This window comes from Mustelus asterias, chromosome 3 (genome assembly GCF_964213995.1).
Source record: "Mustelus asterias chromosome 3, sMusAst1.hap1.1, whole genome shotgun sequence".
NCBI classification, from domain to species: domain Eukaryota; kingdom Metazoa; phylum Chordata; class Chondrichthyes; order Carcharhiniformes; family Triakidae; genus Mustelus; species Mustelus asterias.
In genome coordinates this window covers 89821192-89834618 of record NC_135803.1, presented here as the reverse complement: position 1 = coordinate 89834618, position 13427 = coordinate 89821192, and the positions used below count along the sequence as shown (strand labels likewise).

Genomic DNA, 13427 nt, shown 5'->3' with positions numbered 1-13427 from the left:
AACAATTCTGAGAAAACAACTTCTTGGACAGAAATGCTGAAGATTGTAGTTTATAACTGTTTAAATATTCCAAAGAGGCCCTTCCTGGATTTGAATTATTGCCAGTCATACCTACATTTTGAACAAATTAGTCTATGTTCAAAGTAGGTTGGCTTCTCTCCCTCACGCTTTATAGACAGGGACTGATAACACTTGTATGAAATTTGAAGTAAGATTCTAGCAGATTTCCTTTTTTGTGTGTGACTATATTAGAGAATGTCTTGGAGTTAAAATGAGACAGAATTGCTGCATTTTATGACTTAATTCTCACTCTTGAGCTTGATGTTCGAAGGCTCCTTTTGGCTGCATTTGGGAGCTATGAGCATTTTGGATAATTCTGTTCTAATGCAGGAGATGGAACATTGCAACAGATGCATGTTTCTATCATGAGCAGATTTCAATAGTTCTAATCAAAACATAGTATCAATATATTTCTGCCTAAATACATGTGTAGGTTCCAAAGAGTTAAGAAGATCCACTAATATTTTTCAGTTCTTGTGTACCTAACTGAGTCATATTTCCCCAGTTTGATTTTGTACCTTTACTACTGTATGACAAGTCAGTGTATACTGTTAAAGGAGTACTTAAATTTGTATGATACCTTTCATAACATGGTGGCACAGTGGTTAGCACTGCTGCCTCAGTGCCAGGGACCCAGGTTCGATTCCAGCCTCTGTTTGTGTGGAGTTTGCACATTCTCCCCATGTCTGCGTGGGTTTCCTCCAGGTGCTCCGGTATCATAGAATCCTGCAGTGCAGAAGGAGGCCATTTGGCCCATTGAACCGACCGCAATCCCACCCAGGCCCTATCCCCATAACCCCACCCAGGCCCTTTCCTTCCACAGTCTGAAGATGTGTGGGTTAGGTTGATTGGCCAGGTTAAATTGCCCCCTTTTGTCAGGGGGATTAGCAGGTTATGGGGGATAGGACCTGGGTGGGAACGCTGTCGGTGCAGGCTCGATGGGCCAAATGGCCTCCTTCTGTACAGTAGGGTTTCTATGATTCTATATCCTCGAGTCTCTGGAACTGGGCATGAACCTACAACCTTCTTAGTTCGGGTGAGTTTAAACTAATGTGGCAGGGGGGTGGGGATCAGAACAATAGGTCAACAAGCGTCGAGACTGGGGACGAGCATGGGGCCAAGACAAGGCCAACTAAGAGGAAGAGCAATCTGGGGGAGGATGAACTCAGTGGGCCTGGAGGTCTGGAGTGCATCTGCTTCAATGCAAGGAGACACTGTGGGGAGAGCTCAGAAACAGGAAAGGCGCAGACACTATACAGGCCTCCCAACAGCCCACAGGAAGTTGAAGAACAGATATGTAAGGAGATTCTGGACAGGTGTAGAAAAAATAGGGTTGTTGTAGTGGGAGACTTTAATTTCCCTCATATAGACTGGCAATCCCTTAGGGCTGGGGGACCGGTGATGGGAAGGAATTTGTACAATGTGCCCAGGAAGGTTCTTTGGAGCAATATGTTGATAGTCCAACTAGAGAGGGGGCTATACTGGACCTAGTACTGGGGAATGAGCCCGGTCAGGTCATCAAAGTTTCAGTGGGGGAACATGTGGCGAACAGTGACCACAATTCTGTAAACTTTCAGATAGTCATGGAAAAGGATGAATGTTGTCCTATGGGTAAGGTGCTGAATTGGGGGAAGGCTAATTACAGCTGGATTAGGCAGGATTTGGTGGCTGTTGATTGGGAGAGGCTGTTCGAGAGTAAATCCACATCTGACATGTGGGAGTCTTTTAAGGAGCAGTTGATAGGAGTGCAGGACAGGCTTGTGCCTGTAAAAAGGAAGGACAGGAAAAGTAGGATTCGAGAGCCGTGGATAACCAGGGAAATTGTGGGTCTAATCAAAAAGAAAAAAGAGGCATACATAAGATCCAGGCAGCTAAAAACAAATGCAGCACTGGAGGAATACAGAGAAAGTAGAAAATAACTCAAACAGGGAGTTAGAAGGGCAAAAAGGGGTCACCAAATGTCTTTGGCAGACAGGATTAAGGAGAATCCCAAGGCATTTTATACATATGTTAGGAACAAGAGGGTTGTCAGAGAAAGAGTCGGACCTCTCAAGAACAAAGGAGGGGAACTATGCTTAGAACCGAGGAAGTAGGTGAGATCCTAAATGAATACTTTGTATCAGTATTCACAAAGGAGAGGGACACGTTGATTGGTAGTGTCTCAGAGGGATGTGTAGACCCATTAGAACAAATCGCAATTACAAGGGAGGAAGTGTTAGGTGTTTTAGGAAGCATTAACGTAGACAAATCCCCAGGGCCAGATGGCATCTGTCCTAGATTACTGAGAGAAACAAGAGATGAAATTGCTGGGCCTCTAACAGAAATCTTTGTTTCTTCATTGGACACAGGTGAGGTCCCAGAGGATTGGAGAATAGCAAATGTGGTCCCGTTATTTAAGAAGGGTAGCAAGGATAACCCGGGTAATTATAGGCCAGTGAGCTTGACGTTCGTGGTAGGGAAATTGTTGGAGAAGATTCTTAGAGATAGGATCTATACACATTTAGAACTCAATAGTCTCATTAGCGATAGACAACATGGTTTTGTACGAGGGAGGTCATACCTCTCAAATTTGGTTGGGTTTTTTGAGGAGGTGACAAAAATGATTGACGAGGGAAGGGCCGTGGATGTTGTCGACATGGATTTTAGTAAAGCATTTGACAAGGTCCCTCATGGCAGGCTGGTGCAAAAGGTTAAATCTCACAGGATCAAAGGTGAACTGGCTAGATGGGTACAGAACTGGCTTGGCCATGGAAGACAGAGGGTAGCAGTGGAGGGGTCTTTTTCTGATTGGAGGTCTGAGACTAGTGGTGTTCCGCAGGGCTCTGTACTGGGACCTCTGCTGTTTGTGATATATATAAATGATTTGGAGGAAGATGTAGCTGGTCTGATTTAGTAAGTTTGCGGACGACACAAAGATTGCTTGAGTTGCGGATCGAGATGAACGTTGTCAGAGAATACAGCAGGATATAGATAGGCTGGAAAATTGGGCGGATAAATGGCAGAACCATCAGGAGTATAGACACAGGGATCTGGGTGTGCAAGTCCACAGATCCTTAAAGGTGGCAGCACAGGTGGAAAAGGTGGTGAAGAAGGCATATGTCATGCTTGCCTTTATTGGACGGGGCATAGAGTATAAAAGTTGGCATATGATGTTGCAGTTATATAGGACGTTGGTTAGGCCACATCTGGAATACTGCGTCCAGTTCTGGTCACCACACTACCAGAAGGACGTTGAGGCTTTGGAGAGAGTGCAGAAAAGATTTACCAGGATGTTGCCTGGTATGGAGGGTATTAGCTATGAAGTGAGATTGAGTAAACTAGGGTTGTTCTCCCTGGAAAGACGGAGGTTGAGGGGCGACCTAATAGAAGTTTATAAAATTATGAAGGGCATAGATAGGGTGAACAGCTGGAAGCTTTTTCCCAGGTCAGAAATGATAAACACAAGGGGTCACAGGTTCAAGGTAAGGGGGGCGAGGTTCAATACAGATATGCGGGGGATGTATTTTACACGGAGGGTGGTGGGGGCCTGGAATGCACTACCAAGCAAGGTGGTTGAGGCAGACACGCTAGGATTATTTAAGACTTATCTAGATAGCCACATGAACAGACTGGGAAGAGAGGGATACAAATGGATGGTCTAGTTAGGAACACATGGTCGGTGCAGGCTTGGCGGGCCGAAGGGCCTGTTCCTATGCTGTATTGTTCTTTGTTCTTTCTTCTGACTCTGCCTTAGTGGCAGCATGCTCATCTAAGACACCAAGAAAAATTGAACTGGGCAACCTAGAATGGGATCTATACTCCTGCTTTCCTGCCCCAGTGGACCAGAGCACTTTATTAAGTTTCACCATATAATAGATTGTTGCAGAAGGTAAATGGGATTAGCATGGATAGAGGATTAGTTAAAAAACAAAGAGTGAATACACAGGGCATTTTCAGGTTGGCAGGATGTTATTGGCATGCCATAAGGTTTAGTGATGGAGCTTCAGCCATTTACAACCTGTGTTAATGACTTGTATGAAGAGACTAAGTGTAATGTATCCAACTTTGTGACAATGCAAAGCTGAGTGGGAAAGTTAGCTGTGAGGAGGAGGTAAAGTCCATAATGTCTGTAGACAGGTTGTGACTGGGCAACAAAGTGGCAGAGGTATAATGTGAGGAAATGTGAAGTTAGTCACTTTGGTAGGAAAAATAGGAAATCAGACCATTTTTAAATGCTGAAGAAATTAAATGGTGTTCGAAGAAATTTAGGCACCTTGTATGAGAAACGCAAAGTTAGCATATGTGTAAAATAAGCAGTGAGGAAGGCAAGTGATATGTGGGTTGGAGTACAAGAGTAAGAATTGGAGTACAAGGCTTTAGTGAGACCAAACCTGGAATACTCTGTCCAGTTTTGGTCTCTGTGTCTAAGAAAGGATATACTGGCCTTGAGCACCAAAGGTTCAGCAGATTGATTCCTGGGATGACTGGGTTGTCCTAGGAAGAGAGATTGAGTAGAGTGGACCTATATTCTGGAGTTTGGAAGAATGAGAGCGATTTCATTGAAACATAAGATTTTGAGAGGACTTGACAGTCTAGATGCTGAGAGGCTGTTTTATCTGGCTGGAGAGTCAAGGACACTGAGGCACACTCCTGAATAAGGAGATGGCTATTTCAGATTGAGATGAGAAACTTTTTCACTGAGTGTTGTGAAGCTTTGGAATTTTGCCCCAAGGGCCGTGGATGTTCAGTTGCGGCATATATTGAAGGCCGAGATTGCTGGACTTTGGGAGTCAGAATCTAGGATTATGGGGATTGTGCAGGAAAATGGAATTAAGACCACGGATCAACCATAATCTTATTAAATAGCAGAACAGCTCAAGTCCTATGGCCTACTCCTGCTCCCATTTCTTACACTTCTTTTGCTTTGGGTCAGTTAGCCATGCACCTACTTAGCTGGGTTACAAATCCATTCACAATTGAGCAGAGGAATGCCAGTTTTTGTGTTTGTTGGCAGACTCTGGGCTTTTGGAGTGTATGTTTGCCAGAACAGGTCTCAGACTGTGATCCAATATCAGCTTAACCATCAGCCTTATTTTATTTAATGCCTCAACTGAAAGGCGGCACCTCTGATAATGCAGCTCCATTGTACTGAAGTATCAGCCTAGATTTTTTTGTTCAATTCCTCAAGTTTAATATTTTACATTACAGAACTGAGCCCACCCCCCACTAACAGCACCACATTTCTAGAGTGTAGGACTTAAAACAGCAAGCACAAGGGGAGGGATATATAAACACGCCAACAGGAAAGGACAATTATGGGCACACATGCAAGATCGAGAAGACAATTCAGCCAATCTTTCTTCACTTATCTAACCAGTTCCTAAATCACCCCCACAGTAACATCCAATTGTTATAAATGATCCAAGGAATTTCATCTTCATTAGATCTGGATTTCAGTTCCATATATCGACGACTCTTTTTTAAAAAAATGTTCCTGGATTTGGCTTTCATTGGGCCTAATCATCTTCAGCTGCTTTGTCAAAGACTTTCTCTCTATCATAAGGTCAGAAATGTAGTTGTTGCTGATGAGTGCGAATTGTTCAATTCCTTACACAATTTCTTACATAATGAAGAACTTTCCCAAACGCAGGTCATATCCGGGCTTGGACTGCTAAATAGTAAATAGCATTTGTACGCAAGTGTCAGACAATGACCATCATTGCCCATGGCTGAGAGTCCTCTATCATCATCATCTTGGAGATCACTATTGACCAGAAACTAAACTGGATCCAGCACAGAACTGCTATGATTACAAGAGCAGAGGCTGGATTTTCTATAAGTACTTACCAGATAGAAGTCAAGATCAAGATGGAATACTCCCCACAACCAGTTGGGCTTGTGAATTCTATGTGTCTCCGATATCTAGGATATTCTGAATGCTTATTTGATTTAGCACATTGTCACCTTTCACCTTAACTTTAGGTCAGTCTAGACCAATGGTGATGATGAAGGTAGAGCAGTTGGTGTCGTATACATGGATTTTAGTAAGACGTTTGATAAGGTTCCCCATGGTCGGCTCATGAAGAAAGTAAGGAGGTGTGGGATAGAGGAAAATTTGGCCAATTGAATAAGTAACCGGCTATCTCATAGAAGTGGCTCTGTGCCCTGTTTGAGAGTACATTTCCACTCCATCTGATGAAGGAGCAGCGCTCCGAAAGCGAATGGCATTTGCTACCAAATAAACCTGTTGGACTTTAACCTGGTGTTGTTAAAACTCTTACTGTATCTCATAGAAGACAGAGGGTGGTGGTGGATGGAAAATTTTCAGACTGGAGACCAGTTACCAGCGGTGTACCACAGGGATCAGTGCTAGGTCCTCTGCTATTTGTGATTTTTATCAATGACTTGGAGGAGGAGGCTGAAGGGTGGGTCAGTAAATTTGCTGATGACACCAAGATTGGTGGAGTAGTGGATGAGGTGGAGGGCTGTTGTAGGCTGCAAAGAGACATTGATAGGATGCAGAGCTGGGCCGAAAAATGGCAGATGGAGTTTAACCCTGATAAGTGCAAGGTGATTCATTTTGGTAGAACAAATTTGAATGCAGATTACAGGGTCAACGGCAGGGTTCTGAGGAATGTGGAGGAACAGAGAGATCTTGGGGTTCATATCCACAGATCTCTGAAGGTTGCCACTCAAGTGGATAGAGCTGTGAAGAAAGCCTATAGTGCAGTGGTTCCCAAACTTTTTTCACTGGGCTGCACTTTTGGAATAAAAATTTGCTCGCGCCACACCAAATTTTTTATTGATGATAAATACATTCAAAAACAAAAAAAACTCCTAGCAGTGCTTGATTCATAACATAGAACGCAACTACTTTATAATATGATCATAAGACATCCAGAAAGTATAAAACAATGCTTGTTTAAACCATGTATAAATGTTTCTTTGATTGTCCTTGAATCTTCCCGCCACACTTGCCATCCTCTCTTGCCGCACCAGTGTGGCGCGCCACATCCTTTGGGAACCACTGCTATAGTGTGTTAGCGTTTATTAACAGGGGGTTTGAGTTTAAGAGCCATGGGGTAATGCTGCAACTGTACAGTACCTTGGTGAGACCACATTTGGAATATTGTGTGCAGTTCTGGTCACCTCACTATAAGAAAGATATGGAAGCATTGGAGAGAGTGCAGAGGAGATTTACCAGGATGCTGCCTAGTTTGGAGGGTAGGTCTTATGAGGAAAGGTTGAGGGAGCTAGGGCTTTTCTCTTTAGACCGGAGGAGGATGAGAGGCGACTTAATAGAGATTTATAAGATGATGAGGGGGCTAGATAGAGTGGACGTTCAGAGACTATTTCCTTGGGTGGATGTAGCTGTTACTAGGGTGCATAACTATAAGGTTCATGGTGGGAGATATAGGAGGGATGTCCGAGGTAGGTTCTTTACTCAGAGAGTGGTTGGGGTGTGGAATGGACTGCCTGCTGTGATAGTGGAGTCGGACACTTTAGGAACTTTCAAGCGGTTATTGGATAGGCACATGGAGCACACCAGAATGATAGGGAGTGTGATAACTTGATCTTGGTTTCGGACAAAGCTCGGCACAACATTGAGGGCCGAAGGGCCTGTACTGTGCTGTTCTATGTTCTATGAAAGTTTCTTTTCACCAATGATTTGTATGGCCCTGTATGAAATTTAGTTTGGGACAGTTTCTCAGTATCCAATATTAAAATTTAAAATGAGCACAAGAACGTAGAGATTAGGACACAGTTTTTGACAGCGGTGTGAATGTTGTTTGGATTGATTGCTGCTTCCTATTTTCACCTAAAACTGTAACCATGACGTGACAAGTGTCATGTGTTGTCTCTTCTGGGTTTTTTAAAACCTCATCTTAATAGATGGTTTTCATTTTATCAATTTCACAAGGAATGAGGGGCTTTGTGAACCTTAGCAGCATTCAAACACAAGACTCTGGCCGAGAGTTTGAAACTAAGCTGCCTGATGTGTGTTGTGGGATTCAGTGCTCCTCTCATTGAGCTAACAGACCCATGTCAGGATTGGACCATTGGTGGAGTTGTTGCATATATCCTCTTCAATCCTGACTTCAGGATGCCAGAAGTGGATAAATGTTCCGTTCTTGGTGACTTATTATATTGATCAAGGTGAGGATGGCCATACTGACAAGTGGAAAACTTGTCCCACTTCAAATGCCAGTTGTCGGCATCGAACATTTGCAGGTCAGGCGTCACCTTCCCAAATGCAAAATAAAAACTCAGCTCTGGCCTGAGAAATGTATCTCTTTCCATGCCAAATTCAAATGTTCAACTTCCCACAAATTTGGTGCAGAAATATTGATCATACTCAGCTGCTTCTGCTTAGGGACTGGGTTGTAATAATCAGATATTTTGTGTAGGATTCTTGTAGCCCGCAAAGAGTGCCTGGATCACGTCATCACTGTGAGATGGACTAGAATGCAGAAGCAGATTTGAGAGAACTATTTCTTCACTCCAAAGAAAACTTTCCCCTTTGTGGAAAACTGGTGACAGAGTATTCATCCAGGAAATGGAGTACAATTCCTAATGAAGATTGGCTGCTTGATTTATTTGGTGCATCTGACCAAAGAACAAGGGTGAATATGTAGGCATGATCAGGAATCCAAATGGATGAATGTAAAGATGCTGGGGGCGATTCTCCCAAAAGAAATTCTAAGTGTTGTATTTGCATGAAAACTGGTCTAAATCGCACTGTTTTTTTCAGTGCGAGTTCAGAGAAGAATCTCCCACGCTTGTGCACTGCTGAGTGCATCAGTGTAAATCACGTTAGAAACCAGTGAGTGAGACCTATTCCTGCCCAGGAGGCTGGCAGCATAGCACTGTGCATGCGCCAATCTGTCAGTATCGAGATCAGCACATGCGCAGTGGCCCCTGCCTGCTGGCCTTCCGATGACTAGCCAGCCCCGCGATCCCCGCAATGCCAGCTCTCTCAATCCCGATTGCTGGCCCCCCCGATCTGCGGATTCCCCCCGCCCCCCCCCCACCCCCGGACTTCAGTCCCAGGTCCCGCTGATTATATTGAAAATAAATCTAAACGACTTCTTGAATACCAAATGCAGCTCCGCGCCTATTTCCGGCGCAAAGCTGACGATGCTGGGAGATGTGCTCGGGGCTACACATCCAGCATGGTCCACACTAATCCGGCCCTGCTGAAATAATCCGGCTCGCTGCGTTAAAAAAATCAGCACAGCAGGATTGTCCCAGCTAGCTTTAATAAAAGCAAATGATTGCAGATGCTAGGATCTGAAACCAAAGCAGAAAATGATTTGATGGCACCTGTGGAGAAACAATAGATATAATGTTTCGAGTCTGGATGCAAAACATTAGCTCTGTTCTTTCTCCACAGATACTGTCAGATGTGCTGAAATTTTCCAGCATTTTCAGCTTTTGCTAACTTTAATGTTGGGTAATTTGGATAGTAATGGTCCCAAGTTTGTAATGGGTGCTGGACATCCCCAATTCTACCTTTGTAGGGCTTACCGGGGTTTCTGCTACTGTAAAACATGTTTTCTATTTGCGCTGCCTTTCCTAAAATATTTTTTGTGTAGGCTTTTCTAGGATTGGCTTCAAATTCAACTTTGTCATTGTTGAAGGAGTGAACAGTGAACTGTACAGGTAAGAACATAGCAGCCACTTATCAATGAGGATCGGTCGTATCTGGATCTGTTATTATTCTAATTTATTGGATTAGAAACATTTTGATTATTTAGTATGTGGTGAATGTTCAAACCGATTTGCACTCTAAATAATCAACATGCTTTTTCATCTGCTTTTTGCCCCCAGACAATTGGCATTGAAAGCTCTGAATGAGAGGCTGAAACGAGTTGAAGATCAAGTAGCTTGGCCCAGTATGGATGAAGATGACAAAGAAGATATGTCTGATATGCCTTTACTTCCCGAGAGCAGCAGGAGCGATGGAGATGATTCTGGAGCAGCAGAACACATTGCATTCCAAGGTCTTTCATCAGGATCTTAAGAGAGCATCAATTGATAAATTGTCCAATTAAATGGGAGTGAAATTGGCTTTACTGCTGCACAGATACTACCAATGTGCATCAGTACTTCAAACTCTAACTGCAGCACCTTCAATCTGTATGGAAAATAAGTGCAGCAGTGAAAAACAAGATTATAAAGGCCTGTGCAACTGTGGTGCTCATAGCCTGGCTTCAGCGGGATTTAATGTTTCTTTAACTCTAGCTGGTGGCTATAACTATTAGAGGTGGCATTTGAACTGATGATGAATTAGATGCAATTTTTGCGGTTAGTTCTGAAAATTCATTAATTTACGGTCTTTTGAAGTGTCCTTTTCTGAATAGAGCAAATAACTAGCATAATTGAAATGTAGTAAAGACAGGTGGGCAAGAGGGAGATATTGCTGCCACTGAGATCAAATCAAAAGAAACAGTCTGAAAATACACCATGGCTCCCAAGTCATCCTTTTCAGAGAAAGTGCCAAAAAGTAATAGTCCACATTGCTAGACCATGCCATCTGTGGGATATTGAAAACACGCATCACTGAGTTCCTATGGCAGTAGTTTTCTAACCCTGGAGATCCAAGTTATTGTGTCTGAGCTTGTCGCATTCTTATTTTAATGAATTTGCTTCTTGAATTTTTTTCCGCCAAGCTCCTGCCATCATGTGTCTGAAAGATTAATAACATTCCAGGTTACATATGATCGTAAGGGTAGACAATCCAAAATTTGATCATGTTGAGTAATTTGATGCTCCATAGCTTTCCCCTTCTTGCTCCCTTGTTGAGCTTCTTGTCCCGTTATCACTTTTATCCTTCAGCCAAAAGTGTGGATAGTATGATGTCTCAGTAAAATTGCTTCAATCTGATTAGAGATTTTCAGGAGAGAGAGCAGAGCTTTGCCCCGCCTCCCACTTCACCTCAGCATTGGACAGGTTTGGAAGATTGCCTTCTCAAAAGGCTGACAAACTATTGGTGCTGATTCTGAACTTTCTGCATGAAAGCTGTAAAGGCTACAGGTATATTTGGAGTGAACTGAATTGGGAATATGGTATCCTCTGTAATTGTAAAAGGGACAGTGAAGGTTTTTGAAAACAATCGCTTTAAACGACCACTAACCTAATAAGCTTCTTGACTTGTTCTCTTTTGTGAAATATAAAGATCTGAGAAAGCCCAGTTTCTTATTTCTGTCCTTTTATACAAGGACCAGCCCATGGAGTTTCTGCCCAAGCCAGGGCTTGTTCAAACACTTGACTCAAGTAGCAAACTGAAACAGCAATCGGACACATTTCTATAATACATCTATAATTTGATAGGGTTACTCAACCCGAAGTCAGTACAACAAACCTCTTCGTGTTTTTGAGAGTCCCATTTAAATGTGTATGCAAAACTCTCTCCTGTTCTTTCCAATCAATACTTTTTACAAGGTGATTAATGTCAGTACTGAACATAGCCAGCATTTGGCATATCTCTTCTGTACAAACACCATTCTAATTTTGTCTGAGTTTGATAATCATTATGGCAAACATATAACAAGGAAGTGGCTATCATTTTTAATGCATTTAAATGTGCAAGATATGTTAATGTAAAATTATTTTTTAAAGAAAGCAAGTATTAGTCTCATCTAAGTGATTTAATGTTATTTTGATTTTCTGTGGGTGAAGTGTCATTGTCTTAATGCTGTGCTGTATACTTTACCAGAGTAGCATTTACCAATAGACTAATCTCTTTTACTGGGCTTCACTTAAATTGTAGGTTTCTTTTCATATATCTCTCTGTATCATAGTTGCGCAGGTCAGTCCAATAAACTTTGCAGTCTCATGTGTTCACTTCTCATAACCCCAAAAACATTTGTTTCAGCTGAATGAATCAACCGGGGCTTTTTTTTTATTGTCTTTGTCTTGTGCTTGTAAATCATGGAGTATGATTCTTATTTGACCAATAATCCAGGAAACATGAGCTCAAATCCCACCAAGGCAATTTGGGGATTTGAATTCAGATTTTTGTTTAATCTGGCAAATTAATCAGTAAAAGTGACACAGTGAAGTTGTTGGGTTGGTTCACTAATGTCTTCTGGGGAAGAAAATGAACCATCTTTATCTTTTCTAGCCCATAAGTGAGCTCAGTCCTGTTCCTCCGATCGACACTTATTTGCTTTCTGAAGTAAGCTAGCAGGTCACTCCATTGTGTGAAACAGCTACACCTTCTCAGGTCAACTAGGGTTGGGAAATAAATACTGGTCTTATCCCACAAATGATTTTTTAAAAAGGCAACCATACCTCAAGTACATCAACAAAGTTGTTTTAACGCAGAAAAGTAACTGGAAAAGTATTTTGAATTCAGAATTCTATCACGTGTGGATATGATAGCAGAGGAGTGAATGTGAGAGGAGGTATTTCTTTTGTCAGCATCCTGGATTGGGGCAGCTGATCTACCTCAGGAGCTTTTCTTGAATGAGCTTCATCTTTATATAGATGCAGCTCTGTACCTTAATTTGATTTATTATTATACCTATTGGCTGTATAGCTTTGACAGCCAAAATATGAGGTGGGAAGATGTCACGGAAAGAGGAGATCAAAACAGAAAATGTTTGGTTTGGAATGTTATCCCACATTCATTTGTGGATGAGACCAATATTCATTTCCTGACCCTGGCTGTCCTAAAAAGGCGGTGCTTTATAATTCATGACTCGCTAATCAAATTGTACACTGAAGTTTGACATTTCATTTTTACAACTTTGTGCCTGCACATTACCCATTGATTTTTTTTATTATAGAAAATTTCGTCCACTCTTTTGACTCATATATTTGCCTGTCAGCCCAGGTTTTCTCTTTCCAAAGAAAGGAAAGGTTAAACTGGATAGCAAGTGAATAAATGTGCCAGTTGTCTAGTTTCATAAGAATTAAGTCGACTATTGCTGTATTGGAGGAGCTTGAAATTCTCCTTTTACGTTTATATAGGGAAAATTCTGCTTTGATATTTCAGTTAGCTATTCCAAGCCTTCCTGATGCTTATTCGGTTCCTAAATTTCTTATGTTCTTGCCAAACTCTCCTTCCCTTTGTCACTGGTGAGGTGTATTTCAAGTGGCATGACCCGTTCAGTCCAAAAAAATAGATTTTTGTTAACCCGCATTGTTCAAGAAAACCTTTGGGCACACTCTTCGGCCTGAGGGACATTTGGGAGCAAAAAAAATGATGTTGCAGCAGTTACAGTATGCTCTGGGAACTGTCTGTTATTACTTCATCATTGATAATTATGATGTGGAGATGCCGGCGTTGGACTGGGGTAAACACAGTAAGAAGTTTAACAACACCAGGTTAAAGTCCAACAGGTTTATTTGGTAGCAGAAGCCACACAAGCTTTCGGAGC

The 13427-nt window shown here is 42.2% G+C and overlaps 1 protein-coding gene across 1 annotated transcript in view; it reads left to right on the top strand.

Annotated features, from left to right (window-relative positions):
• Window positions 1–12950, top strand: part of tmem115 (transmembrane protein 115) — a 42020-nt gene extending 29070 nt beyond the window's left edge. The window contains exon 2 of the mRNA XM_078209318.1: window positions 9871–12950. Coding sequence (XP_078065444.1) covers window positions 9871–10063 — 193 coding nt within the window. The 3' untranslated portion in view covers window positions 10064–12950. The remainder of the gene's footprint in view (window positions 1–9870) is intronic.
• Window positions 12951–13427: the final 477 nt, after the last annotated feature.